The sequence below is a fragment of the Cavia porcellus genome, unplaced genomic scaffold (genome assembly GCF_034190915.1).
Source record: "Cavia porcellus strain 051 isolate PalLab524CR breed Dunkin Hartley unplaced genomic scaffold, mCavPor4.1 scaffold_1, whole genome shotgun sequence".
Taxonomy (NCBI): Eukaryota; Metazoa; Chordata; class Mammalia; order Rodentia; family Caviidae; genus Cavia; species Cavia porcellus.
The window spans coordinates 123,880,020-123,907,426 of NW_026947484.1; the positions used below are offsets into that span (position 1 = coordinate 123,880,020).

Consider the following 27,407-nt stretch of genomic DNA (forward strand, 5'->3'; position numbering starts at 1 on the left):
ATTCGATTTACAAGGTAGTTGTCAATTCTGCCTTTCGTTCATGACTTTTCTCCTAAAATCCTCCATTCCATAATCCTCTACACTCTGTAAGATGCTGGACTCCAGATATTCCTGTACTCTATGATTTTCCATTTTGAAAATACATTTTGAGTTTTCATCTTCTCTATGCCACCAAATGGAAGCTTATCATAAAATATTAGAAACATTTTAAATGTTCTTATAAGATGCTGATAAATTATAAAAATCAAGGTAATTGTATTTTACCTTTGGACCTTGTCTTCCTGGATATCCTGGTAATCCAGGAACTCCAAGTTTGCCCTAAATTAAAAAAAAAAAAAATTGAAGACAAAATAAATATTCTAAATATAGTAATAAAAGGCTTACAGCTTATTCTGAAACATTAGTACTTGAAAATTACTTAGCAAAGCTCTAATAAAAGAATCTAAGTAGCTTAGTATTCCACTAGAATTTAAATGTAATGCTTGCAACTATGTTAGACATAACGTATACTGACCAATACCTTTCCAACCAATGACCACTAGAATTATGTGGTAATATTTCAAAATATAGTGATAGTGACATCAACTTCAGATTAAAATTAAAATCAACTGAAGATGAGCATGAACTTACATGTTTTTAAAATATTATTCTGTGAAATATATGTATAAAGGGGCTGGGGATTTAGCTCAGCGGCATAAGCGCCTACCGATAAAAAGGAAAAAGACAAAAAAAAAAAAAAAAGAAAGAAATATATGTATAAAGCAAGAAAGTGTATATTTTGATTTGAGACAAAGATAAATCTTCTTGGTCCAAAACAATAAATAGCTGCACTGTTCACTGCTCCTTTCATCTACGGTTGAAGAACTTTAAGACTGGCCAATCCTCTCTGACAGAGAAGAACTGAAAGTGCTAAAAATGTGCAAGAGTTAAAAAAAAAAAAAAACAAAAAAACAAAAACATAAACATGTTTGCTCCATGATGCTATTCTCAATCATACTGTACATGGATATGCTTGAAATTGAATAGAATCTTTCTAACAATAATGTAAAACATTTAAAAGTAACAACAAAGCATCACGTGCAAGAGGACCTGTGAATGTGGTTACCCACCTTCTCTCCTGCTTGGCCGGCAGGACCTGGGTCTCCAGTTGGGCCTGCACGACCTTTGGGTCCCTCAGGGCCATCTTCTCCTCTTGGGCCTATTTGACCAACTTCTCCCTGGAACACAAAAAAATCACATTCTTGTAACTTGAAACGTACTTGGATCTGGAGAGGCAGACAAGCATCTCTACATGTGTTTATATGTGTATTTTATAAAACATAGGAAAAGTTAATAATATACACATTTTATTTATTCTTGACCTCTATAAAATAAAATAAGAAATATAATTTTAGGATTAGCACAAATTTTCTTACTTACTCTGTCACCCTTAAGTCCCATGTCACCTTTGAATCCTGGAAAGCCGTCTTCACCCTAAAAATATATGGAATAAACAAGACTTTAATCAGTCATTTAGAAGAATCCAATATACAGTTATATAAAATCAGTACTAATAATTATGGGAAATTATTTGAGGCATATAAATCCTATAAAATCTCTCTCACTATCCCAACACTGGCACTCTTCCCACTATTCCCAGAATTCTCTCATTTTCCTAAAACTATTGGCTGAAAAACTTTTTAAAAATTTTTAAAAAGCTATTGGTTGAATATTAGAGAATTTTTCACAATGTGTTCCTATTAACTCTTCTGTATTTCATGGAGTAATCATCTTCTTATACCTTATACCTTATATGTATTTTATATTATTTGAATAAAGAAAAGAGTCAGTGTTTAACTAATTATCATTTTAACCTACATTAAAGACTTGGCTTATGAAGTACAAGTTTTCAATCTTAAATTATTAATTATACCTAAAAATTTCATATTGTTTATCTTATATCATTGGCTTAGACAAAAACCTTCTAGCTCAACTTGATTCTGTATTACAACCTCTTTTCAAATAGGCAAACTAATAGTATCTGTTATGGATTAAGAACTGGTGGTCAACTTAACGCCAGCTGGATCAGCATGGCACTGAGCGAAGATGCTCCACCTGAGGGAAGTTGCCAGGTTAAATAGGTGGAGAAGAAGTGATGTATCGAGGGTTGAGGCATTAAGGAGGCATTGTGGGTTTTCCTATGAGTTGCTGTCTGAGCTGTTGGTTCTCCTGGAGAAGCTTTGGTCCTCACATTGAGCATTGCTTCCTGGCTCCAGAGGGGAAGATGTGTGCTGCTTGGTCTCCAGGATGAACTCATCATGCTGCTTCCTGGCATGTACCCGACTGTGCTTCTCATCGGAGGAGCTCGGGGCCTCCGTATCGCTGAGGACGGCTGTGGGGCCTTTCAGGATAGCCCTGGTCTTTGTTGTGTGACTTCTCGGCTCCAGCGTAGAACCCTCATCCCACTAGCACAGCTCCTTCATCCTGCTGGCATAGACTTTCTAGCTTCCACTGCTGACCCTTGGGTCTTCCCGACACAGATCCGTAAAAGAGACTGGCGTGAGTCCTTCTTGTGGGCTCTGGACCTCCAGTTGGACTGGTGGGAGGTATTGTCATGAGCTCTGGATTTTTATCTGGACTCATGTGGGACATTGCTGTGGGGTTTAGGCTCTTGGCTAAATAATCTATGTCACTGGTGTTGCGGATAGTTTTCTTGCATTTTCCTATGACTCCTGGTAACCATTATAAAAATAATATTATAAACTCCATGTCTTGATCCTAGTTGTTCTCTGTGTACAATCACTGACTATAACAATATCCTTTGCATGTACATATTTTGCTCAAAGCTGTGATGCTGAAAAATAGGCACTTTTTAGAAAAGATAATAGACACTGTGGCTATGGAAACTGTTCCTATCATTCCTTCCAAAATTGGAAAGCTTCATGAACAACCTTACTAATTCCAATATAAAAAATAAATTTCAAGTAGATAATTTTTGTATGTTCAAAACACAAACAGATATTACTGTATTTGAAATTCTGCACAGTAGTTTGGCTTTTGTCCACTAATAAAACAAAGTAAAACATGTACAGTAAATTTTGGTACAAATGAAGTAGAATGTGTGTTCAGAGAAAAAAGACAAAATGATGACAGTGATGATGATGATGATGATGGTAGGGTAAGGCAAAAACTCAATGATAGTCTTAGTATTTTAGTTGCTAGTGGGAAATAGTGTGCAAAATTCAAGGAAAGGAAACTTTAGTCTGGGTATAAAAAACAAAGCTTGGAAAGATGGACACATATATCTCCAAATCCTAATGCCCAGATGACCTTTCTAAAACTGAAAACTGATCATGTCAAGTTTCATTTTAAAATTCCTCAATGTTTCTAAGTTGGTTATGAGTGTAACAATATAAGCTTCTTCTTATCAACCCTATGATTTAACCTTTGATTTCTTTCTCAGATTTTAACATGACTCATCTCCATCCTCAAAACCTGCGATTAAGATCTAGAAAAAAATGACTTACTTGTACTTCATTCATAGTTAAACTGAAAACTCTTTTCCTTCTCTACCCATCTGGTGATACTTTACTGTTCTTTCACAATTCAGCTCCTAAATACTTTGGTAAATTTTTTCCTGACCTCAAACTCTTCCTCCATTCTGTATGTCCCAATTACACAGTTTGTATTGCAACAATGTGGTTTTGTGCACTTAGCTGACTACAAGTAACTATTTCCACAAAATGCCAGAAGCCAAGAATCATGCCTAGTTAACCAGTAAGTCTCATGAACTTATTTATTTTTGACTCTTTTAAATACATGATGGTCAATAATCATTTACTAAATGAACATTTGGAGATTACCCATACCTCAGTGGGAGTTTGGCAAGTAGGTGAAGGTGCAGAAAACACCAAACACTTGGCAATTAAGGACACAAAGACCTAAACTGAGGAAGTAACCCAAACCAGCATCGTTATTTAATTCAAAGAATTCTGACAGTGATAACATTTTTTTCTCCGGAGAAAACATGTGACAAACATTCTCATACTAGTAAAGTATCTTATAAGGAATAGAATTCCTTCTGTAGGGGATGCAACTGAGGTGATGGCTAAATCTTTTTTTTTTTTTTTATCTTTTTCCTTTCTATCGGTACCGGGGATCGAATTCACGACTGCCTGCTTGCAAGGCAGGTGCTTATGCCGCTGAGCTAAATCCCCAGCCCCTTGATGGCTAAATCTTAAAAGATGAAAATGACCACTTAATTTCTTATTAATGGTTGTGTTCATTATCTTCTCCCTAGAGAGAAAGGTAATTACACTGTTGCCAAGTTTAGTTTAAGAATACTGCACTGTATCCTAGAATCAATAATACTTTTTAGGATTGTTCAAGGAGAGATATATTTACTTAAAGTCAAATCAGTGGATGAGAGGGTATTTCTGACTCAAATTCTTTAAATAAATGGCATTTCTAAACATATAATATATCGAGTTTCTCAGACGTCCAGTCTTAAAATGATTAGATTTGAAGTAATCTTAAGAAAAACAAAACATAACAGAAGACAAAAGTTTTGGAAGATGAGCAAGTAAATTTATTTGTCATGTAATTGATTTCACTTTGTTGTGACAAGTTTAAGGATAAATTTGAAACTAAAAAAATTAGATAAGTTTGATCCTAAATAAGGCACTAATGGTTATTTCAACTTTCATTAACAATTCACAGCATTATATATTAAAGAAAAATTTTCAATTTCTTTCTTTATATCTTCTGAGATACACAAGTGATTATATTGTATATTAAAACAAGAAAATCAAGTAGGTTAAACATCCCTCAGGACTTAATGTTTCTTCACAGTTTGAAAACAGGAAAGGTTTTTACTACTAAAAAACTTCCATTAACACTTACATAAATTTTTTTCTAAAATGAGAAAAATAATAACCCACTGATTAGTATGTTTGACAACAAAACGAATTGCTGAAAAATACCTTAGACTTCTCAGGAAAACTTCCTCATGTTTTTATGTTTCCTTTTTAGAATCCTTATTTTCATCACCAGGTTTCCAGTATGTAATTGTGACATCCATGGTGTGGCGCTGGTACATGTTCATAACACACCTTAAATTTGTTTTCATGTCTATTCTTTGAGCTCTAACTCTGTCTCTTGCTCCTGTTACCTTGGTTTCCCATTATCTTATACTGGACACTTTAATTTTCTTTTCTTTTATTTTTCTCATATAGGAAAAATTGTGTGATGTTTAAGCTTGAATATTTATTTCACTAAACCTTCTGATTTCAAGGTGTACCCATTTTCCAACAATGCCTCAATCTCCTAAACTTAAAGCCTTAAAATAAGGCTTAAAGAAAGTAATCTTTCAATTGACACAACTATTTAGTATGAGAACTAGAATTAGAATCCAGAATTTTTCACTCCTTTTTAATTTTCTATATGTATTTGCTTCTTCTAAAACCAGATACCACTACAACGAAACAGTAATTTAATGAGATTTTCTATATAGAAACAATATATTTTTCCTTTGTGAGATTTTCCTCCAATGTTTTTTATCATCTAATTTTATCTGTCAATTTATAACTGTCCCTTAAAAATCCTTTATAAGCACTAGTTACAGAGAAAAATCAGATACTGACATTTAAGAAGAATCTAAGTATTGATATTTAAGAAGAAAAATTCCAGTTGGAAAAAGCATAAAGTAGCACAGACAACCTCTAATAACCACAAGCTGAACATTGCCTGAACCACTGCTGCGCTCTACTGTCAGTTCTGCAAAACGCAGTCCCAGAAAGTTCATCTGGGACAATCAGTGTGAAGCCATTATCATCACAGTAGCTGAGCTGATTTAAAGTGTATAATGTAGAGCCAGGCACGGTGCCGCACACCTTAATCCCAGCACTCAGGAGCCTGTGGCAGGAGGACCAGAGAGTTCAAGGCCAGCCTGGGCTACACAGTGGGTTCAAGGCCACTCTGAACTACACAGTGAGAATCCTGTCTCAATAAATAAATGTTTTTCATACAACAAAACTGTTTACATACCTTACTGCATCTCATTAGGATTATTTCCCTCCAGAAAAACATTTTTTAATGGCTATAATAATACATTCTTCATTTCCTATTGGAACCAAATAAACTCAAAGGCTTTTTGATATTATTATGAAAATAAATGATTATTCTTCAGAAATAATATATCAATAGTAAGAATAGTTACCATAGATATGTTATCAAATCCATCAATCTTTTATACTATAAACCTATGTGTTGATTTTAATTTTTATGTAATTTTGTACGGAGCCTACTATAAATTCTGTGAAATAACACTTCCTTTGCATTTCAAAGATTCAAAATAATCTTTGAAAGATGTGAGCCACTACATTCATATTAAAAATTTACCAGAAAAAAATCTAAATTTCTTTGTCCTCAGTCAAAACCAGTTAATCTATAAATGTTCTATAAAAATTTAGTATTCATATAAAGTTTGAGAGACCTCTACCTAGTTTTAACTTTATTTCCTTAATTAATATTTTTGCTTTCTGTAGCTTGACACATATCAAATTTCCTTATCTCGAAAAAAGTATAAAGGGATGCAGTACTATTTCTATAAAATAGATCTGTTTCTCTTCTATATTTAACCTTCATCCTAGAATACAAAAAACTACTTTTTAAAATGTTTCCTGAACACAAAGTGAAAAATTAGACTTATATTTCTTAGTGGGTAAGTAATTACACAATAATTTGAACAATAAAATACATGCTGAAGAAATTTAAATTTATATACAAGATACACAGAAACTAAAATCATCTATTAATTATATTTTACCTTTTCACCTTTTGATCCCTTGAGACCTCTGACACCATCTGCTCCCTATGGAATAAATTACAGTATTAAGTGATTATATTTCACAGTGAAACTAAATAATGTGAAAAGAATTTAACATTTACCTTTACTCCTCGGGGACCAGGGTAGCCAACAGGACCCTGTGGACCAGGTGGACCCTATAAAAGAAAAATATATAATATATTGACAATGAAAAATAATAACAACATATTGACAATATTACTCTTTTTTCATTCTACACTTTTGCTCAATAATCTCCAAAAATGTAGTATTAATATTCAGTAAAGATTTGGGAGGAGTGAATCATTTTTTAAGTGTTAGATTTGATTTGCAAACCGTGAAATTAGCACTGATTCTAAATTCCTTATATGATATATTCATGTTAAAAATAAGTTGACTTATGATGTGCAGGAATTTTGTATTTGTTCATGTGTTAGTAGACTGGTCTCTAATATTGATGATATTGAGAAGTTTGGAACCTTTAAGAGGAGGGTCCTAGTGAGAGGGGCTAGTTCACTGGAAGGAGATAACACCCAGTTCTGCTCTCTGAAGGGATTCATGCATTTTTCATGGAGCCCTGGTTAAATGCTGTGAACATAGGTTATTATAAAAGAGAAAGCCAAGTTCCTGGCTTCCTGTCTTATCATTTGATCTCTCCCTCTTGCACACGCTCTCCACTTGATGCCAACTGTCACACAGTCAAAGGAGACTACACCAGAGTTTCCTCAATCCTTGATTTTTAATCCTCAAAATATGAATCAAACAGACATTTTTATGAACTACCCAGACTAAGTAATCTATGATAGCAACAGAAAATAAATACAATACCTAAGCTGGCAAGAAGATAAATACTGTCAGTAAAATACTGTAGATAATCAGATAATTAATATTGAACTTTTCCACTAGAAAAAGTTTTGTGCCTAGTGTCTACAGCAGACAATTATAGACTAGCCAACAGAACTGCATTCAAATTAAAAAGTTATAGCTATTTGTAACATTCCCATCATGAAAATCATTATCAATTACACATTTCCCACACTTCTTTCACTTCTCTCCGATATGTCAAGAAAAGAATATATAAAACATAACATTTCTACACTAATGCTGAGAATTTTAATGGTATTTTAACAACTCAAAATAAAAGTGTCCCTACCTTTGATACTGTTATCTAATATACAACTAATATTGGATAAGTTAATTTTTAATTTTTATTTAGATTTTTAATAAATATTATTGTTAAAAATAAAGTAGTCTGTTAGTAAAATTTACCAGGAACTAATAAGATAAACTTGTGGTTACATAAGCATTTAATGATATTAATTTTTGTTGGTTGCATTATTATAATTATGAGAATTTATTCAATTCCTACTATATATGCAGAACTTGAATCTACTCTTGACTCTAACAATATCTATTTTAAAACAGAATACAGTTTATTTTGTAAGTTTAACAATATTAAATTCAAAGTTATCTATCCAAGGCATGCTGGCTTATTATACAAAAAATAATTTCAGGAGCATTATGTACATTAAAATATTAGAAAATAATTCTCCAGAAAATAAAGACACACAGAGATAAAATATTTTCTTGCATTTTCTAAAATTCATATATTATTGTGGACATAGATAAAATGTATATTTACACTATAAAAATAGCCAATTAAAGGACACTTTTCTTACTTACAAGCTGACGGGACATTTAAGTGGATATTACACAACCTACCAGAGCACCCTTTTCTCCAGACTGGCCTTCTTTTCCAGGGTGACCCTAGATTTAGTAGAAATGCATACTGTTAAGATCCAATGTCAATGGTAACTTGTAATACTACCATAAAATTCTTCCCTTCAGTTCAAATTTATTGAAATTTATTACATATTTTTCAAAAAATATTGAATATGTTTGTATCAACATTTGTACCTTTTCAATAACACTAGAAACTGCCATTTAGAAAAAAACATAGTAAGCTTGTATTTATTTCATTAGATATATATTGTTCTTCAAAGACTTCAGGAAAAGCATGCAGTAATGCATGCTATTTATTAATTCAGCCCCATTCCTAATAAATATAAATTATGTTTTTTTAATCAAACAATGTACGACATATGTATCTTGAAAAGATAACAAAAACACGTAAAGGGAAAATCCAAAAACATAGCAAGATTACACATACTAACAAGTTGTTTATATTATGTAGAGGTAAGATTGAAACAAAAACAAAAAAAAAAAAACCTCATATCTTGTATCCAATAAAACTGAGAAGCTTGAAGTGAAAATTTCACAAATAACAATAATTTTAGAATAATAAAAGTACATATAGGTTTACAGCATTTGTTATTATGTGTTGGAAAAAAATAAATACTTCTGTATTTCTACAGTAGGAAGATACCTCTAAATCTTCAGGAATTTTCGAAAAATTGAGGATATTTATGATTGTTATGTAACTGTCCCTGGACTCTTAAAGGTTGAAAAAGAAAATAAAGTGGATAAATATTCTCTGTGATAAGTGCAGGGTACAGGGAAAGGTAAAAATCACAAAAAAATTTCAAGTTTGCCAATGAAAAGATGAATGGATCTTTCTTACTGGAGCGAACGACTCATGAGGAAGTTAAGAAAATAGTGGATTCTGGATATTCTGCTAGGCAAAGACAGGATTAGTTTATCCAGAGGTCATTGTGAGCTCAAGAAAGAAATTCAGAAATGACATTTTGAGAAATGATCTTAGAGAAGTTAATTTTAATTATTGGTTCAATTTATTACTGTCAATGTATCTGTATAATACATGTAAAATCCATTTTGAAAGTAATATAAAAATTTAAATAAATATGTAACTATTACTTACAGGAGGCCCATCAGCACCAGGAAGACCGGCAAGACCTGGTTTTCCTTGTGGTCCCTGATGAAACAGAGTATCAAACATTTTATGTTAAAAAAGAAAAATAATGGCTTAATAATATACTACTATTGACATTTTTAATCTGACACAATTGCTTCTATACTAGCATGATAAACATTTAGATAACTTTCTAATACTTCTTGTGAAATAAATGGTATAGGAAGAAGAATAAAAATAAATTTTAACAGCAAAATTATGCTAGGTTTTATCATGTTTGGTGGTCCTGAGTACACTCTTTATAAATTAGCGAATTAGTTTTTAAATGTCACAGTGAATAGTATTTTAGAGAACAGAAAGGAACATAAGAAAACCACTGGGTTACAGTAGCGAAACACTAGACATTGGGTATTTCCACCAATAATGTTAATATATGTCAATTCAAATATAGTCATGAGTACTGAATAGTGTCTTTGTAAGAACAGCTAAAAATTTCCTATGGCTTAGTGACATCACACCATCATAATGTCATAGTGTAATTCATGACTCATGTTTGTGGTGATGTTAAACAAGTATGTTCTGCTGCCAGAGGCTAAAAGTATTGCAGATATAATTACATATAGTATATAATTTTTGATAACTATAAGTGGCCAAAGTGTTGGGTTATGTGCTTACTATATTGTACTTTTTATCATTAAAGCATAATCCTTCTATTTAGCAGAAAACAATTCACATGACAGTGAGCCCAGCACTCTGAGTTTGGAGAAGAGAAGGAAAAGGAAGAAGGAGAAGAGGAGAAGAAGAGAGGAGAGATAAGCTAAAAGGAAGAGAAGGAGAAGGAGGAGGAGAAGGAGGAGGAGGAGGAGGAAGAAGATGAACAGAGAAGGAAGTAAAGAGACAGGGAAACAGAAGAAAAGGGGAAAGGGAAGGAGAGAGAGAAAAAAGGAAAGAAGAAGAATATGCTGTACTATGCTGTGCTGGCAGCAGCCTCGCACACCTTCAATCTGTCATGTCTCTTGATTGCAACAGGCAACATCAAATGATTGATCTAGTTCTGCCTGGTCTGCACGAGCACATACTGTGATGCAGGCAAGAGGCTGAAATTGCCTAACGGTATATTTCACAGAACAAGTCACGTTCTTGGCATATGGTTATAATTCCATAGTAATGATGACAAAATGCCAGTATTAAAATAGTTGAAGAATTATATTTTAGTTTTATAGTTATTCAAAGGACCTGAAGAAAAATCAATCTATTTTGTGAAGGTACATAAACTAGTAAGCAACTAAAAAATAACAAAAAAAGATAACTTTATTCAACAGATCACTGTAATCTGCGTATAACCACAGAGGAATTCAAATTTCATTTAACTTGAGCAGTGCTAAGTTTGGAGGGCAGAAATCAGCATCACAAGTATTATACCCTTCCTTGGAAGAAGAATAGGCATTTTGCTGAGACTACTATCTGTCTCAAATCCCCAGTGACAGTCATCTGTTGGTCAAGTTATGAGCCAAGACTTAGAAAAACTGAAAGGGCAGAGATATAACAAGTCTAAATGCAGAGCAAAGTTGGGAATCTTTCCATTCTTAGGGAGCATTTAGGATAATTATTGTGTACATACTGACTTACACTGTAAAGCTTTATAGGAAAGTTATCAATTGGCACAAAAAATAAAAAGTAATCTTTAAATTAAAAATTAAACTTTATAACTGAAATAGCATCTCGTAAGAGGATTTAAAACTTTCAATTCCCTTCACCAATTTGCAATCTCATATTCAATCCAGTAATTAAACTTAAAGTGATAATTTTTGCTGATTTAAATAACAGCATTTTGCCAATCACCTAAATTATCTTTTACTATTAAGACATGTGTTTCTTCAGAAAATAAACACAGAGCTAGCCCATTAATTATTATTGTCAATAGGTGTAATATTTCTACGACAATGGTTTGGTGAGGACTACTACATGAATTTTGAGCTTATATATTTGAAAGGAAACAAATATTAAAACTATTGTACTATAAGATGATTTTTTAATCAAACTGAAATCAATTCATCTCTTTAGAATGGGAGCTCTATGACAGCATAGTGTTTCTCCTGCTTTTTACACTGCTTGTTTTTTTAAACGCATGGGAATAAAAATGAATGTACATCATATTTCTCAGATTTTAATAAAACAGTAAAAATTTATGGAGTGATTCTTTGCACTGTTAAGCAATTTATATGCATTTTTTACTTTGTCTCAATGAATTTCATGAAATAGCATCATGTGTTAATATGTGACAGAGTTGCATTTTAATGATCAGGTCTGCAAACAAGTCCTCCTAATGAATATTATTCTGTATTCTACTCTTTCATATAAATCATATGAATGCTGAACTCATAAATTAAATCACAGGAAATATTCAATATATTTGTAAAAATGGCAAAAAAAATCAGGCAAAATTTGTTTTACCAATTTTGATTCTCTAACTTACACTTTATGAGCTATTTTATCACAACAATAATAAAATGTAGGTTATACAAACAATATATATATATATAAATTATTGAAAATTCAAGATGTATGACATTAATTAAATTTTAAATGTTTAATTACACTATGTAACATTTAAGAGTTACTATTCACCAAGTTGTAGAAAACAAGGCTTTTGTGCCAAATAAAGAGATCATGGTATATTTAAAAAATTAGAAACAATAGAGTCTACTTTTTGACATAAATATAATACAAAATATATACTAGAAATACCATATAAGTAACGTATGCGTTCCTCCTTTTGCTCTTTCTGCTTTTGCTGTCTTCTATGACAGTGAACTATTGTCCCTATGTCATGCCACCCTGCCTTAGAGCCAGCTGATTATGGACTGAAATTTTTTGTTTTGTAGAACTATTTTAACAAAAATGTTATAAAAGTGGCCAATGAGCATATAAATAGTCAACATCATTAAAGGCTAGCAAGATGCAAATTAAAACCACAACGATATACCATTTCACATCAATTGCATGATCATTACATAGAAAATATTGCGTATCTATTAGGCTGTGGAGAATCTACTATACTCATAAATCTATTAGGCTGTGGAGAATCTACCATACTCATAAATCTATTAGGCTGTGGAGAATCTACTATACTCACAAACTGTTAGTGGAAAAAAATAATACAACTACTTGGGAAAACTTTTTTGGAAGCTTCCTAAAATATCAAACATGTTTTCCATAAGAGTAAGCACTTTTAAGTATTTACCAAAATCAAATGAAAACATCACTATGCAAAGAGTGACACTATGCAAAGAGTGACATAAATACAGTATCCACAGCAGCATTATTTTATGGGTAAAAGATAAAACTGTAAACTATTCAAATAACTATCAACTGCTAAATAAACAGAATTTGGAGTATAATATTACCTAGCAATAAAAAGGATCAAAATGCTGTTATCATGGATAAATTTCAAAAGTATTGTAACAAATGAAAGAAGCCAGACATAAAGGTCATATATGTATTATATTATGTCATGTGATTCAAGTCAAGTATTAAATTCATTTACCTATTTTCACTTATATGAAATATTCATGAAAAGTAAATCTAATAGACAGAAACTAAATGAACTCTTCTTTGTTAAGAGTTGAAATCAGAGACTGTAAGTTGACACAGGATTCTTTCAAGAGAGACATAAATTATCTAAAATTTAGGTTGTGGCACAAGTCTGAATTTCCTTGTACACAAGGTAATTTTATGGTATTTAAATCATACTCAATAACTGTGTTTTTTAAGTTCAAATGTTCATAAAAATAAATATTAAGAAGAAAAAAATTTACAAAAGCTGGCTAACAACTACATAATAACTATAGTAGACAGGAAATACTACTCTCAGGGAATTCAGAAAATGATATCAAGAAAAAAAGCCATTTCTTTACTTAGAGATTTATTCTTGTTTTGAGCCAGACATTGAGTCATTATATGAAAAATACATTAATTATACACTAATAGATGGCAAATTTATATACAGAAAATGGTTCACAATTATCCCTTTAAGCAGATCATGCTATAAAACTTTTGTTACATCATATTTTTTTTAAGTAAGAAGAAAGAAAAGAAGAGCTAAAATGAAGAGAAAACATTCATTCATACCAGGAAGTTGCTGAAATTAATACAGCTGTGAATTTCAATGTGGAAGCTATCTAAATGGTCACTTTGTAAAATTTTATCATTTCTATTTTAAAGATACATTAATTCTACTTACACTGTATTGTCAAGGTTTGACCTCAGAATAATTTCTTATTCTTTGTGTTACCCAGGAATGTATCAAAAGGCAGCTCTTACACCTGCCACAAGTTGTTAAACTCATATTTGTTTATCAGAGATTTTTAGAATAACAGAGCCACTTACTTTTTCACCAGGAGGACCAATTGGACCTTGTGGACCAGGAAGACCCTATTTTAAAAGAATTTATTTCATGTCATGAATCTCAAGAATACACTTTCCAAACAGTAAAGTATTAAGCCTCTATTTCACATAAAATGAGTTTTGAAGACCTGTATGTAAGTATATAGAATCTCTGCATTCCCTGAAGACCTTTAGAATTCTGAGTAGTTTTACACCAGCTACTCTATTTGCAAGCAGACTGTAATGTGATCCTATTCAGTACCCTCCTGAATTTTTCTTTTGGAAATGGGTCCTTTGCCAGTTTGCTTAAATTAAAAATAAGATGGAAAAATGAAAAATATTCCAATATTAACATTTTTAACATATTTAGCACTTCACAAAATTTGGAGACAGTCAGTTTTCTTGTGAAAAACACTACCATCTTAGCCATCACCTTGAGGGAGCTGTAATGGCTTAGACTTACTTGAGGTCCAGGATTTCCTTGCTGACCTGGAGGTCCAGGCTCCCCTTGGGGACCCTGCATCAGAAAATACAAAGTCCTTAATAGGGCTATTTGTGCAACTAATGTAGTTTTTTTTGTCTTCTCCTCTGAAAAATAGCACCCACATCAGTTTCCCATAGACAGTATCTAGAAAATGTTACAAAACATTAATGCTAGCAGTTGCTACTATATTTAGCAAAGTATCATTTAAATGTTCATTTTAACAGCACCAGTGGTTAGTGTTCAGATTAGAGATGAATTTAGAATGTTTGCTACATACCATGTTCCCTTTTGGTCCGGGGGGGCCATCTACACCTGCGATACCCTTACATGGAGAAAAACATGTTATACTTGTTTCAAAAGTTAAAAGCTAAGTCAAAATTTTAAAAGTCTACTCTGATACCATGGCATACATTTGCCCAATGTCACTAAAACCTTTTTTAAGATTAAATTAAAATGGGGCTTTAGGGTTCACAGAAAATGGGGTAAGGCTTATACTATCACATTCCTGGCCAAATTGGAGATAATCTAGCATTGTTTTCTACTGGATAGGCTTCACCATAAAAATGGCAAGACAAATGAAACAGAAGAAAAAAGAAATCAAGAATGGTATGTTAGGCAGCATCCTTAGAACTTAAAATACCAAGGTACTTAGGGTGTGGCTATCTACTAAGAGGTTTTCTTAAAATAACAGTTTGGAAAAAAAAAAAAAAAAAAAAAGGTTGCCATAAGCCACCCCTGGAAAACGCAGCCGGCTTCCAGCAGTACATACAGGCTGTCCTGGAGGTCCTGGGGTTCCTCTGGGTCCAAGCAAACCTCGTGGGCCCTAGCAAGGAAACAAAGCAAATGCACATCCTTGTAAGAAATGCCTTCAAAGCATGCTTCTTCCTTTAAAAAACTCTGAGTATATTATTTTGAGCAAAATATTCACACATCTTTTCTTCATATACTAAAAGTGACATTTACATGCCATTTTTATGAAACATAAATGTCTACTGATTATACTAAGCCAAAAGCCTGAATGCATAAAAGTCTTCATAAAGAAACTATGTAACTTTGATTCTATAAATTTATGTATGAATCACTTGGGGAATTAAGAGAAAAATAGTTTTCTCTTAAAAAATAAAGAAGATGTTAGTGCAACATCTCTGTCCAATAGAGAGACACAAATTAAAAGAACACTGACATTCCATGTTACTCCAGAAAGAATGACCATCATCAAGAAATCGAACACAATCAAATGTTGACAAGGCTGGTAGGGAAAAAGGAACCGTTCAACATTGTTGAAGGAAATGTAAACAAAACAAGCATTATTGAAATCAACATTGGAGATTCCTGTGAAAAACTGAACTAGAAATTCCATTTTACACAGATAGTCCCTTTCTAGGTAACTTCTTGGAACAGTTAAAGATAACATATGGCAGTGACACACACATACCTATGTGTACAGTAGCATAAATAATAAGTGCTAAATCTTAATATCCATCAACAGAAGAATGTGGAAAAAAAATGTGAAATTCATGCAAAAGGAATACTACTCTGCCATAAAGAAGAATAAACAAGTCATTTGTAGAAAAATGGATACACCTTGAGATCATAATGTTAAGTGAAATAAATCAGACACACTCTGTCATATGCTTTCTCTTTTAGGAGACACACAAAACATACAGAGCAAAATAAACAATTATATAAATAGGGAGATAAGTCTTTTGCAAGAGGGAATGGGACTAAGAGACAAGAAAAGCAGAAGGGGATAAAAAAAAGAACATGTGTAATGTACATATACTAAGGCCCCGCAAAAAATTTAATCACTATGAACTGAAAATACGTATCAATGATACAAAAAACTATATTCTAATAAAAGTTTTGTTGGGGAAGAGAGGAACTGGGGATTGAACTAAGGAGCTTTGCAACTAGGTTGCATCCCCAACTCTTTATTTATTTATTTTGTATGAATAGGTCTCCCTGTGGCTCAAAGCTGTCCTGCCTAGGTCTGAATCAGTCTCCCAGAGTGCTTGGAAGACAGGCATGTGCCACCAAGCCTCGCTAAAAGAATTCTGAATGTGTTACTTTTAAACGTGATTTTTTTCTCTTTCCTCTCCCGTTTCACTTCCTTGAATATTTGCTTAACCATAGTTGCCTTGACAGCCTCCAACCTGGAGCAAATTAAGAGTAGAATTAGGAGAACCTACCCACTTCAATTTACTCATCATTAGGATTCGGTGGGAACATGCTTATATATTGTATAAACTAAGTCCCTCCTTCTGTTGAGTCTCTAATAATAAGTCACTAATCCTAAATGCACAAATCGAATCTGGAGCTACTGATAATACCCAAATTAAAAGAGAAAAAGAAAGCACGCAGGAAAAAAATGTGTAAATTTTTGCTGGTGAGATGTTATTTTCCACATTTTTTCTCTCAAATTTCTTGGATTTTCTTTATAACAAAATAAGAGATCTATATATACCTGTTTAGCAGGACAATGACCATGTAAGTTTAGGAAAGACTACACTGTACCTGGGTTTAACATTGCTTACATGTGTGGCATCAGTCACAGCTCTTTAAAGTAAAAATGCTATTATTTGAAAAGAAAGAAAACACCGCTTACCGCTTCACCTGGAAGACCCCGGGGCCCTATTTCTCCATCTTCTCCCTGTCATTGACGAATAGAGGGCAGGATGATTACACATATCATCAGTTTAGCATGATTTTTTCCACCTATGGTTTAATTCTGTATAGGTCATAAAGAAATGAACTATTAATATACCCTCATTCCATCATCACCAGGAGAACCAGGAGGACCTTGGGAGCCTCTTTCACCCTAAAAGATAAATAATAACACAGTTAGCATATAGAATAAATAAAGTGTTTACAAGTGTTTCAGAGAGGCACCTTAACCAAATGCAAATGGACATTTTACCAGGACACCTTGGTCTTTGTCTTCCAGAATTTCACAGATAAATCTTAATTTTTCAGCTCTCTCTGGTAATTCCATATAAGTATGTTAGAAAAAAAATGTTTTCTCAAAATTTAACACAAAAACTTTAAGTAAAATAATGAAAATATTAATTTTTCAGATGTTTATTACAAGATGAAGCCTTTAAAAATTTTTTTAATATCACCCCAAGCGTGGATATACTTTGATGCAGTTAATGGAGTATTTTCTACCTCTACATAAGTTATTTTTATATGTTACAAATTAAATCAGAATGGTTCAAGAATGCCAAAGGAATTCTGTTCTCCTTATTTAAAAAACTCAATTATATGTTTATCTTTACATAGATTAGACATGCAGAGAGTATTTTTCTAGACGTCAGTAGGGTTCTCATTTCTTTCTTTTCCACTGTCCATCTTCATTTTGCCTTAAGGCTATTGGTATCCCACATTTTCTTCTTTCTGATGAATAATGATGTATATATCCAAAGGTTATCTTTTTTTTTGAGAAAAATGTCTGTTGATTTAATTTTCCTACTAAAATATCAACTAGATTTCTATTTATCATGGTGACTTGCTCAGCCTTAGCAAATTATAAGCTCTTAGAGTGAAAATTAACATCACAAAGAAATAATACATTGTCAGTAAATTACTATGTTAATGAAGGATGGCCTATGGATGTCCTCTTTTGATTATATTCCCACAGGCAAAATGAAAGAAATTTTCAGGCAATTGTCAAAAATTAGATAGAAAATGAAATTTCCTTTATTAATGCAATCTTTCCCATATATATGAATATAAAGATCCTGGCTTGCTTTATGTTTGCATGCAGGAGCATTCATATAATAAAAACAATTGATGCCACAAAATTTTAACTATCTTTCTTCAATTAACTTGTAAATGGATTTTAAAATATTTGAATTAATTTTTTCAATTACTTAAAGTGAGTCAACACAAACCATTGCATAGAATTTCTATTGTCCTAAAGTAGTATATGTGACTTACCCTATGACCTTTATCACCTGGCAGACCTGGAAGTCCATCAAACCCTCGATCTCCCTGTAAAATCACAATCATAATCATCTCATTTCTAGTTAGAGCTGCAATGTAAGTTGAATGTTAAGTACCATTTCATACCTAGAAATTTTATTTTACAACTGAAAATATTCCTGGGTGAAATGACATATAATAGCTTAATATATAAATATTTGAGCTCCTGACCTTTGCTCCAGGCTCTCCGGGCATTCCTCTTCCTCCATCTGCACCTGGACGACCCTGACAAGGCCAAGAACAGACTTGTCAAAGTCTCTCACCAGAGGAAAACAAAAGAAAGCAAACTAACTGACCAGTGCTGAGAAACCTCAGTGAGAATCTGCCATACCCTTTTTCCAGGTTTTCCTGTTGGACCAGGGGGACCTTGGACACCTCGAGGGCCCTAGAGCAAAACATCACAATTGTATCATATTGTAGAAATTTTGGTCATAAACTCTGTAACATCAATAATATAGCTTTAGAAACTGATATTCTCTTAGCTTTACTTGCTTAGACACAATGAGTTGATTTCTATCTAATGATTTAGATAAAGTCAAAGACAAGAGAATCAGTTTTAAAATGTCTTCTTATATTAAAGAAGGCCTTATTATTTATTAAATTCACAGGTAGGAAAGCAATCTAACTTTAAAAAAATAATGGAATATTCTAAACTTTAACAATGCTCTTAGTTACTTATTTTGTTCTCAAAACCATGGGTTTTATATTTCCATGAACTGAACATATTCTACCCATCTGTCACATTTTTCTTCTCTTTCCAAATCCTTTCCCTTCATCTTTCTCTTCTCTTTTTAGATATCACATCCAAGATATTTTGTTTTTCATTGAAGTTAGCATACTAGATTTATACTGCTTTTTTTCATAGTTGAATCTCCTATTAGACTGTAATCTGCTAAAGTTTCCAATCAAATGTGTTTCAACTATTCCTGCAAGAGCACAGTGCTTAGTACATACTGATATTTCATCGATCATACACCCATACCAAAAATGCTGAGGATCATTTTTTACTGGTACTATGCTCAGCCAAATTAATCACTGAAAAGATTAAATATTTGCATTACAATAAGTAGCAGTATCGACACATCTATATCTACATATGTTATATGAAGACTGATAAACCAATTTTAAAGTAAAACTACTACAAAGTTAATAGCTGATGAAATATAGTTCAATATAAATATACACCTTTACATCCCCACTATTTTTTAACATTAATTTAAATAATGTGTATGTAATGAATATGGTAAAAATAAAATCTACATTTAAAAGTACAAGTAGTTTTTATGATCACTATAAAATATTGACACTAAAATATAAAGTTGAGATTATCTAGCAATTAGAAGTAAAGAATACAGTTCTTTTACAAACATGTTGCAGCGGAAATACTCTGACCTAGACAAAGCTGGAAGGCAAGGACCAATAACACGAAAAATGTTGCTGCATTTTAAAGAAAATGATCTTTCCTTTGATAGAACATTTTTGTCTTTGGCCTTGGGCAACCAAGGAAAAAATGCAAAATCCACAAACACTGGTCTAGTATGTTTTGTAATACTTATGTTTTGTAAAGGGAAGAGTTTGAATTAAAACGTTTAGAAACTGCAGAGGAATACATTTCTACAACTGCATATACTGTTTCCATAGTTTCATGAAATTCTCAGTTGACCTATAAATATTTTCTTTTTTATGGCAATGTTATGGAAGTTTGCCATTTTTGAATCAATGAAATATTAATTCATTATTATTGTGAAGATTTTTCCTCATTTTAAAATAAACTATGGTGCATCCACATGATGGAACATGTGGCCCACAAATGTTTTTGTTATTCTAGGTCTCCTTCCTTTCCAAATTAATTTTAGGACTGTATTTAATTGTGACCTGCATCTAACAGCACACACTTTAGAGGCACTCAAGTGTGCTGAATGTCAGAGACATTAGGCTGCGTCAAAAACTTCTCTTGTAAGATTATATAACGTCTAAATTGATAAGGTTCTTAAAAGTACAAAACGAATGAGGAATACACTCAGAGTTCAGCAGGTGCTAGGGGTCACAGGAAAGTTCCACTGTATCAGGCAGACACCAGGAAAGTAAAATTATAGAAAATTATGTATTCCAATGATTTTGGTATTACTGATGTCTCTCTCTTCCTCTCTCTCTCTCTCTTTCTGTCCTCTCTGTCTCTCTGCCTCTCTGTCAATATATACATATATATCATCATATATAAGACACTATCTATATAAAACATCACATATATGAACTCCTTTCTTCATATATATATATATGATTTTGGTATTATTGGTGATATATAGATTTAATTGTTCCTGATGTTGTTTTTCAAATAAAACTATAAAGAAGGAAAAAATAGATAACTATTGAGTCCCTGCAGCCCAATGTGTTAAGGAAGTATTTTCATCCATAAATGAATGCATTTTTAAAGTCACTTTTGTTTTTCTGTTATAATAATAAGGTGACAGAGTGTTTGGAGTTGCGTCTGCATTTCTAATCTGTTCCATTGATCCTCAGGTCTGTTTTTTGCTTGTTTCTTTTGCTTGTGTGTTTGTTTTGCCAGTACCATGCTGTTTTTGTGACTTTGTAGCTTTTGATATATAATTTCAAGGTAGATTGTGATGCCTCTGCCTTGTCTTTGTGGCCCACAAATGTTTTTGTTATTCTAGGTCTCCTTCCTTTCCAAATTAATTTTAGGACTGTATTTAATTGTGCTAGTATGTTATTAATGTTTTGATTGGGACTGCATTAAAGCTGTATAACAGTTTTGGGAGAACGGTAATTTTCACTCTGTTGATTCTTCCTACCCAAGACCAAGGGATATCTTTTTCCATTTTCTAATATCCTCTTCAATCTCCATTTTTGGAGTGCTGTAGTTTTCAGTGTAAAGATCTTTCATTTTGATCAATAAATTGATTTCTAAATATTTCATTGCTTCCATGCTACTGTGAAAAGTATAGTTACCCTAATTTCTCTTTCAGTGAGTTTCTCATTTGTTTAGAGAAATGCTATTGATTTTTGACTGTTGACTTTGTATTCAGGTATGTGATTGAATTTGGCTATTATTTAGATCAAAGATTTAAATACTAAAACAGAAACACTAAATCTGCTGAAAGACAGAATAAGTAGAACTCTTGAAGACATAAATATATGCCAATATTTTATGAAAAAAACCTCAAGTGACACAAATTACCACAAAGAATCCACAACTTGGGTCCTGTCTTATTAAAAAGCTTTTGCACAGAAAAAGAAATCACCAACAAGTGAAGACAACCAACAGAGTAGGAAAAAAAAATTTTTCAGCTGTTTGTCAGGCAAAGGACTAATATGTAGATAATGTAAAGAACTCAAAAAATCATAAACCCAATATTTGAAGACCCAATTTAAAAAATAGGCATCTAAAATAAATACATATTTCAAAGATGAAGAAGTACAAATGGAAAACTTATATATATATATATATATATATATATATATATATATATTTTTTTGTACCAGAGATTGGCCTGAGCCACTGAGCTAAATCTCCAGTCCTACAAATAGGAAATAAATATACGAAAAAATTTTCAACATTATTTGTCATTTGAGAGATGCAAATTAAAACAACTCTGAAATTCCATGTCACTCCAGAAAATGGCTCTTATCAAGAAATCAACCAATAACAAATGCTGGGGGGGCTGTGGGTAAAAAAAAAATCCTTTTCCACTGTTGGTAGGAGTATAGCCTGGTGCAACCATTGTGAAAATCAGCGTAGAGGTTTCTCAAAAACTAAAACCAAAGGTTCAATTTGATTTAGCTATTCCTCTTCTTGGCATCTTCCCAAAGAATTAAAAGCCTCACACCAGCACAACATACGCACACCCATATTTACAGTGTCACAGTTTGAAATACCTAAATCTTGGAAATAGCCTAAACGTTCATCTATGGATAAATGGATTAAAATGTGGCTTTTTTTTATACCATGGAGTATTACTCAACCATAAAGAAAGATAAACTTCAGGAATTTATAGGTAAATGTATGAACTCTGACAACACACTCTTAAGTGAAATAAATTAGACACATATGTATAAATATCACACTGTTTCCCTGCTTCAAGGACCAAAATATACAATACATATTTTAAAACAGGAAGAAAATGTTCAAATGAGAAGTAGACTAGTCAGGGGAGAGAGGGAAAGTGAGAAAGGGAAAAATGAGGAAAAAAGGAAAAGAAAACAGAAACAAAGCTTTTGTAAATGACAGGAAGGGGGGCAGAAAAGAGGAAAAAATAGAAGAATCAAGATATAACACGTACAGGTAAAAATTCCCTATGATGAATGTGATCAATATGTATACCTAAAATGTACTGATAAATTTAATAAAAAAGTAAAAAAGAGATGAATAAGATTTAAGTAACATAATAGAGACACTTTGATACTTTGTTTATTGTAATAGATAAAAGAAAAAATAAAATAAGGGAAGACAACATTGCTTTTTACCTGAGGACCAGGATCACCACTCTCGCCCTTGGCTCCAGCTGACCCAGGTCCTCCCTGCATAGAAAAGTTGAAGACAAAATCCACTTAATTCAGAAATTCCCAAAGCCCTTTTACCATGTATTGTTTCCCACTTGAAATAAACATTCTAAATATGATTAATCAACTTAGGACGATTCCATTAATTAACACAGTAAGCATTTCAAGTGTTTTCCTTTAAGTGCTCCTCATCTTAGCATACTGATTGTATTTCCGTGTGTGAACCGTATTTAAGGGTTTATATTTCACTAATACCTAGACAGAAGCCAATCCCATGAGACACATTAAAATAATCTTCAATGTTGAGAACCATCAGAACACTTAAGATGATACACAAGGAGTATCACTACACTGTGGTGTAGCACTAGAGCAACACAAGTTCACACAGTAGGGTGACAAAACAATTTAAAATCACGTGTGCATTGAATCATTTATACAAAACAGATTTGGTAACAATACTACTGTTGTATAGACAGGTGTTTTCAAATGCTGAATTCTAGAATTAAAAATGGCAAAGATAAGTGCTATTTTTATCATAACTCTCCTAAGATAATGTAGAAATATTTTTCCAAGATTGTTTTGTTCATGAGAATAAGTCATTATAACAAAAATATCTTATGAATATTTACACAATTCAAAAACTTCAATGAAATGCTTATGTACTAAACAGGAAAAAGTATTAGATTGTTAAACTTAGTGTTATGTAAAAGTACAATGATTAAAATTATACTAAAGTGGCAAATGCAGGCTCTCCAGAGCCTTCTGGTGGTTGTGAAGTAAAATAACTACTAACACGACTCAAAACGGAAAATCAAGTAACATAAATTTTCAAATCTTGAAAATAATGATGATTGTCTAGTTTTAAATGAAGAGCTTCTGTAATTTAATTTTCACAAAAAATATGTAGTTCTATGTTTAAAAAAATTATTAAGTACTATGTGGATACAGTTACAGAAGTGAATTTGCTTTTCACTAATTGATTGCATTGTATCTTTTATATATAAGCATTGTGCAGTCTATAAATTACAATTATCTTGCCAAAAAATTTACTATAAAAAATTTCCATGTAATAATAGACAGTAATAGAGTAAGGAAACACATTTTCAATATTTCCTATATATTTTACATGTAGCTATACATTTATGCATAAAAATTGTATAACATTTCTATAAATTAGTTTTTCATTGAAAAGTATCAAAATTTATGTTAAAATCTAATGTACATTTTGTTTTTAAAACTTGAATTCATGAACTATTTTCTTAAATGATACAGTTACAAGATATTTGAAATAGCTTAGTATTTTGGAACAAAGCATTATACAAAAGAAAATGGTGAAAAAAAGTAACATGTTCTCTAAACTATTATTTAATTTTTAAGTAAGCTAAATATTTCATAAGTGGATAAAATGAATAAATCTTTTCTATACATTACAAATATTCACAGCTGTCCATGTTTTCACTTTGTCAACATATACTGACAAAAATGGCTGAGCCTCAATGATTGGCCAAGAATTGCTTACGTAACAAACTCTCTTTGGTTATACTCATCACCACCCATATCCTCTGCTTTCACTTTTCAAGATCGTGAAATAATGAAATTTAGTTGGATAGTGCTGTGTTGGAGGTCCTAGACTGTAAATCAGAGTGTGGCCATAAAAATAAACTACAGCACTTGACAAAAATATAATTTGTCATCTCCCAATTCTAAAAGTCCCAAGTTCCAGTCTGCAAAATTTTTATTTTTAATAAAACACTCAGGTAATCTTTGCACCAAATTCTGGAAAGTACTAACATATTTTCCTCAAGTATATAAATTTAAATCACTGATACATTAATTCATTTTTCCTCCGTTGAACTGCATATACTCTACCATATTCTTTTTATATTTTAAAAAGCAGAATAGTGAAGTATAAACAAAATAAATTTGATAATTTTCAGAAATCTGTATAATTTGAATTATTTTGAACATATTATCAGGACATACAAAACACATGACTGCCTATGACTGAAAATGTAAGACTTCAATATTAATGACATTTCAAGATTAAATTGAGGGAAACACACATTTATGGAAAGCGACATGATTCATGTAAAACGTAAGGAAAACTTGTGTGATCTTAATGCAATCAATAATATAGACTAAGTAATGAGAAGGTTAAGTGATTCAAATTTTAATAAAAACTCTGTGATTGCATATCATCTACTATCATTTATGTTTAGATGACCCCAAGCCTCATTTCATCATGGAGGCAACTGAATTTAGTGTTTGTGATTGGTTCATTGTCTATTGCTGGGACTGGCAGTGTAAGTGCTAGGGGCAACTAGCCAGCAGACAATATAAGGGAGGGAAGGGGGCATCATTTTGTCTTTTGCCCTTTTGCTTTTGTGGCTTCTGGTATCTGCTGAAGCCAACATGTTGCCCCTAAGTCACGCCTCCCAGCCTTGGAGCCAGCTGAGTATGGACTGAAATCTCCAAAAACCAGAAGCTAAATAGACTTTTCTTTCCTTCATAGTGAATGTGAAGTATTTTGTCCCAGCGATGAGAGAGAAGTAACCAAGATGTCATCTGAGAACACAGATAAATTTTTTTAACTTTCAGATTAACATATTGCATAAATATTGGAACTATATGAGATTATATTAAAGCATAGAAAAAATAATTTTTATAATAAAAACAAATTCTTATAGGCATTTTTTCTCATAAACTGTAAAATCAGTGAGAACACTGGTTTTCTTTCTTTCTTTTTTTTTTTAATTGGTCCTGGGGATCAAACTCACAACCACGTGCTTGCAAGGCAGGTGCTTATGCCACTGAGCTAAATTTTTTTGTGTTATTTCTATTTTTGTGTTATTTCTAAATTGCTTCACTGCTTACCCTTAGTACATTTCAAAATATTTCAGAAAAGAAAATTGAAAACAGCTTGCTGGCATGTTTATAAGGAAAAGAAACCACATTGTTATTTTCTAAGAGTTTCTAAAAAAAGAAAATAATTTCTCTATTATCTAAACTCAAAATATCAAGGTCACCTTCAGTTTAAACCAATTATCTTGTTTGCTACTGAGATTCTGTAATAATTTTCACAGCTCCTTACATAAATGCCTTTTTAAATTAGAATTTTATTTAGTGTTAAATTAAACCTCAAAAAGTTAATGAAAATCGCATGTTATTACCTGAATCTGAGCCAAATAACTGGTATATTTTGAGAAACTGTCACATATGTAACTGAATTATATTTTTATTTTATATACTTGACCTGAAGCACTTCAACTAAAACATTTTTATCAAAATATACTTAAAACTGAATTAAAAGTATTTTTATTAGTGAGACAATATCAAGCAGGAATAGTTACACACACAATATTTTAATCAACTACAGATATGAACAAAACCTGGCAAAAGATCTTCAGGGAAATACTGGTATAAAGAATTTACCAAATATTATGTTTTTTGGATAAAAAAAACCTACCACAGGACCTGGTCTTCCAGTCAGACCCATCGGGCCAGGTGGGCCTCTCAGTGCAATCTAGAAAATTAAAAAAAAAAAAATTGTCAAGTTCCAGAAAGGTCTTCTCAATGAGCATTTTGAAATGTAATGGTCACCGGCACAAACTCCCTTATATTGCACATGATTAACACAGCTACAATAGCTACATGCTAGAAATAGTGACAGGTTACAGAAGAAAGGAAAGTTGCCAGACTCAAAAAGACCTAAGTAACTACGTTTTTTATGTCTTAAAACATAAAGAATCTATATCATATATTGTTGGGATTTAATCAATTATGAAAGTTAAAACAGTAAAGCTTTAGAATTCCTGAAAATTTTCTGTTCTGGTACGTACTTCAGAATAACATATAGTTTTCTCCACTTAAATGTTCAAACACAATTCTCAAGAAAATATTCTTAAAAGTAAACAATTTGAGATACTTTGAATAAAATTTTCAAATAGCACTTAGGAAAATGTAGAATATTGAAAGTCCGACTGCACAAAGCAGAAAGCATTGGACAGAAAGCATTATGATAATCCACTTTTCTCAGTAAATCTGAAATTTAATACTTTATAATGGTGTATTTACTTTGTATAATCAAAAATAGTGAACTGATCACATGCAGTTTTATTACACTTAAGTATCAGACGTATATACTTAGCTTATCCTAAAAGCTGTAATTTATAGAATCAACAGTTAAAAATCTGATAGATGATGAATTTTTTATGGTGTGATTATTTTGATTATTAGCGAGTTCAAAAGATTAATGTTTAGGTGAATCTCAACATATCAAAATAAGACTGTGATGGAAATAAAGACAAAACTATATTAAAGTAGTGCATGGAATGAAAACAAAAAGATCTTCAAAATTGCACTTCTAACTCCCTATGGGATTTTTT

The 27,407-nt window shown here is 32.0% G+C and overlaps 1 protein-coding gene across 5 annotated transcripts in view; it reads right to left on the bottom strand.

Annotated features, from left to right (window-relative positions):
* The window catches only part of Col11a1 (collagen type XI alpha 1 chain), a 201,995-nt gene that overhangs the window by 94,813 nt on the left and 79,775 nt on the right, over positions 1–27,407 (bottom strand). For all 5 annotated transcript variants that reach the window (XR_010049335.1, XM_063255044.1, XM_063255037.1 and 2 more), the window contains 18 exons: positions 26,489–26,545; positions 22,987–23,040; positions 18,836–18,889; positions 18,676–18,729; positions 18,460–18,513; positions 17,288–17,341; positions 17,129–17,173; positions 15,293–15,346; positions 14,801–14,845; positions 14,503–14,556; positions 14,043–14,087; positions 9,663–9,716; positions 8,546–8,590; positions 6,928–6,981; positions 6,806–6,850; positions 1,420–1,473; positions 1,110–1,217; positions 265–318 (listed from right to left, as the gene is read on the bottom strand). Coding sequence is in view for 4 of the 5 variants with exons in the window: in XM_063255044.1 (XP_063111114.1) it covers positions 265–318; positions 1,110–1,217; positions 1,420–1,473; positions 6,806–6,850; positions 6,928–6,981; positions 8,546–8,590; positions 9,663–9,716; positions 14,043–14,087; positions 14,503–14,556; positions 14,801–14,845; positions 15,293–15,346; positions 17,129–17,173; positions 17,288–17,341; positions 18,460–18,513; positions 18,676–18,729; positions 18,836–18,889; positions 22,987–23,040; positions 26,489–26,545 (984 nt within the window). In the remaining variant the exon portion in view is untranslated. The remainder of the gene's footprint in view (positions 1–264; positions 319–1,109; positions 1,218–1,419; positions 1,474–6,805; positions 6,851–6,927; positions 6,982–8,545; positions 8,591–9,662; positions 9,717–14,042; positions 14,088–14,502; positions 14,557–14,800; positions 14,846–15,292; positions 15,347–17,128; positions 17,174–17,287; positions 17,342–18,459; positions 18,514–18,675; positions 18,730–18,835; positions 18,890–22,986; positions 23,041–26,488; positions 26,546–27,407) is intronic.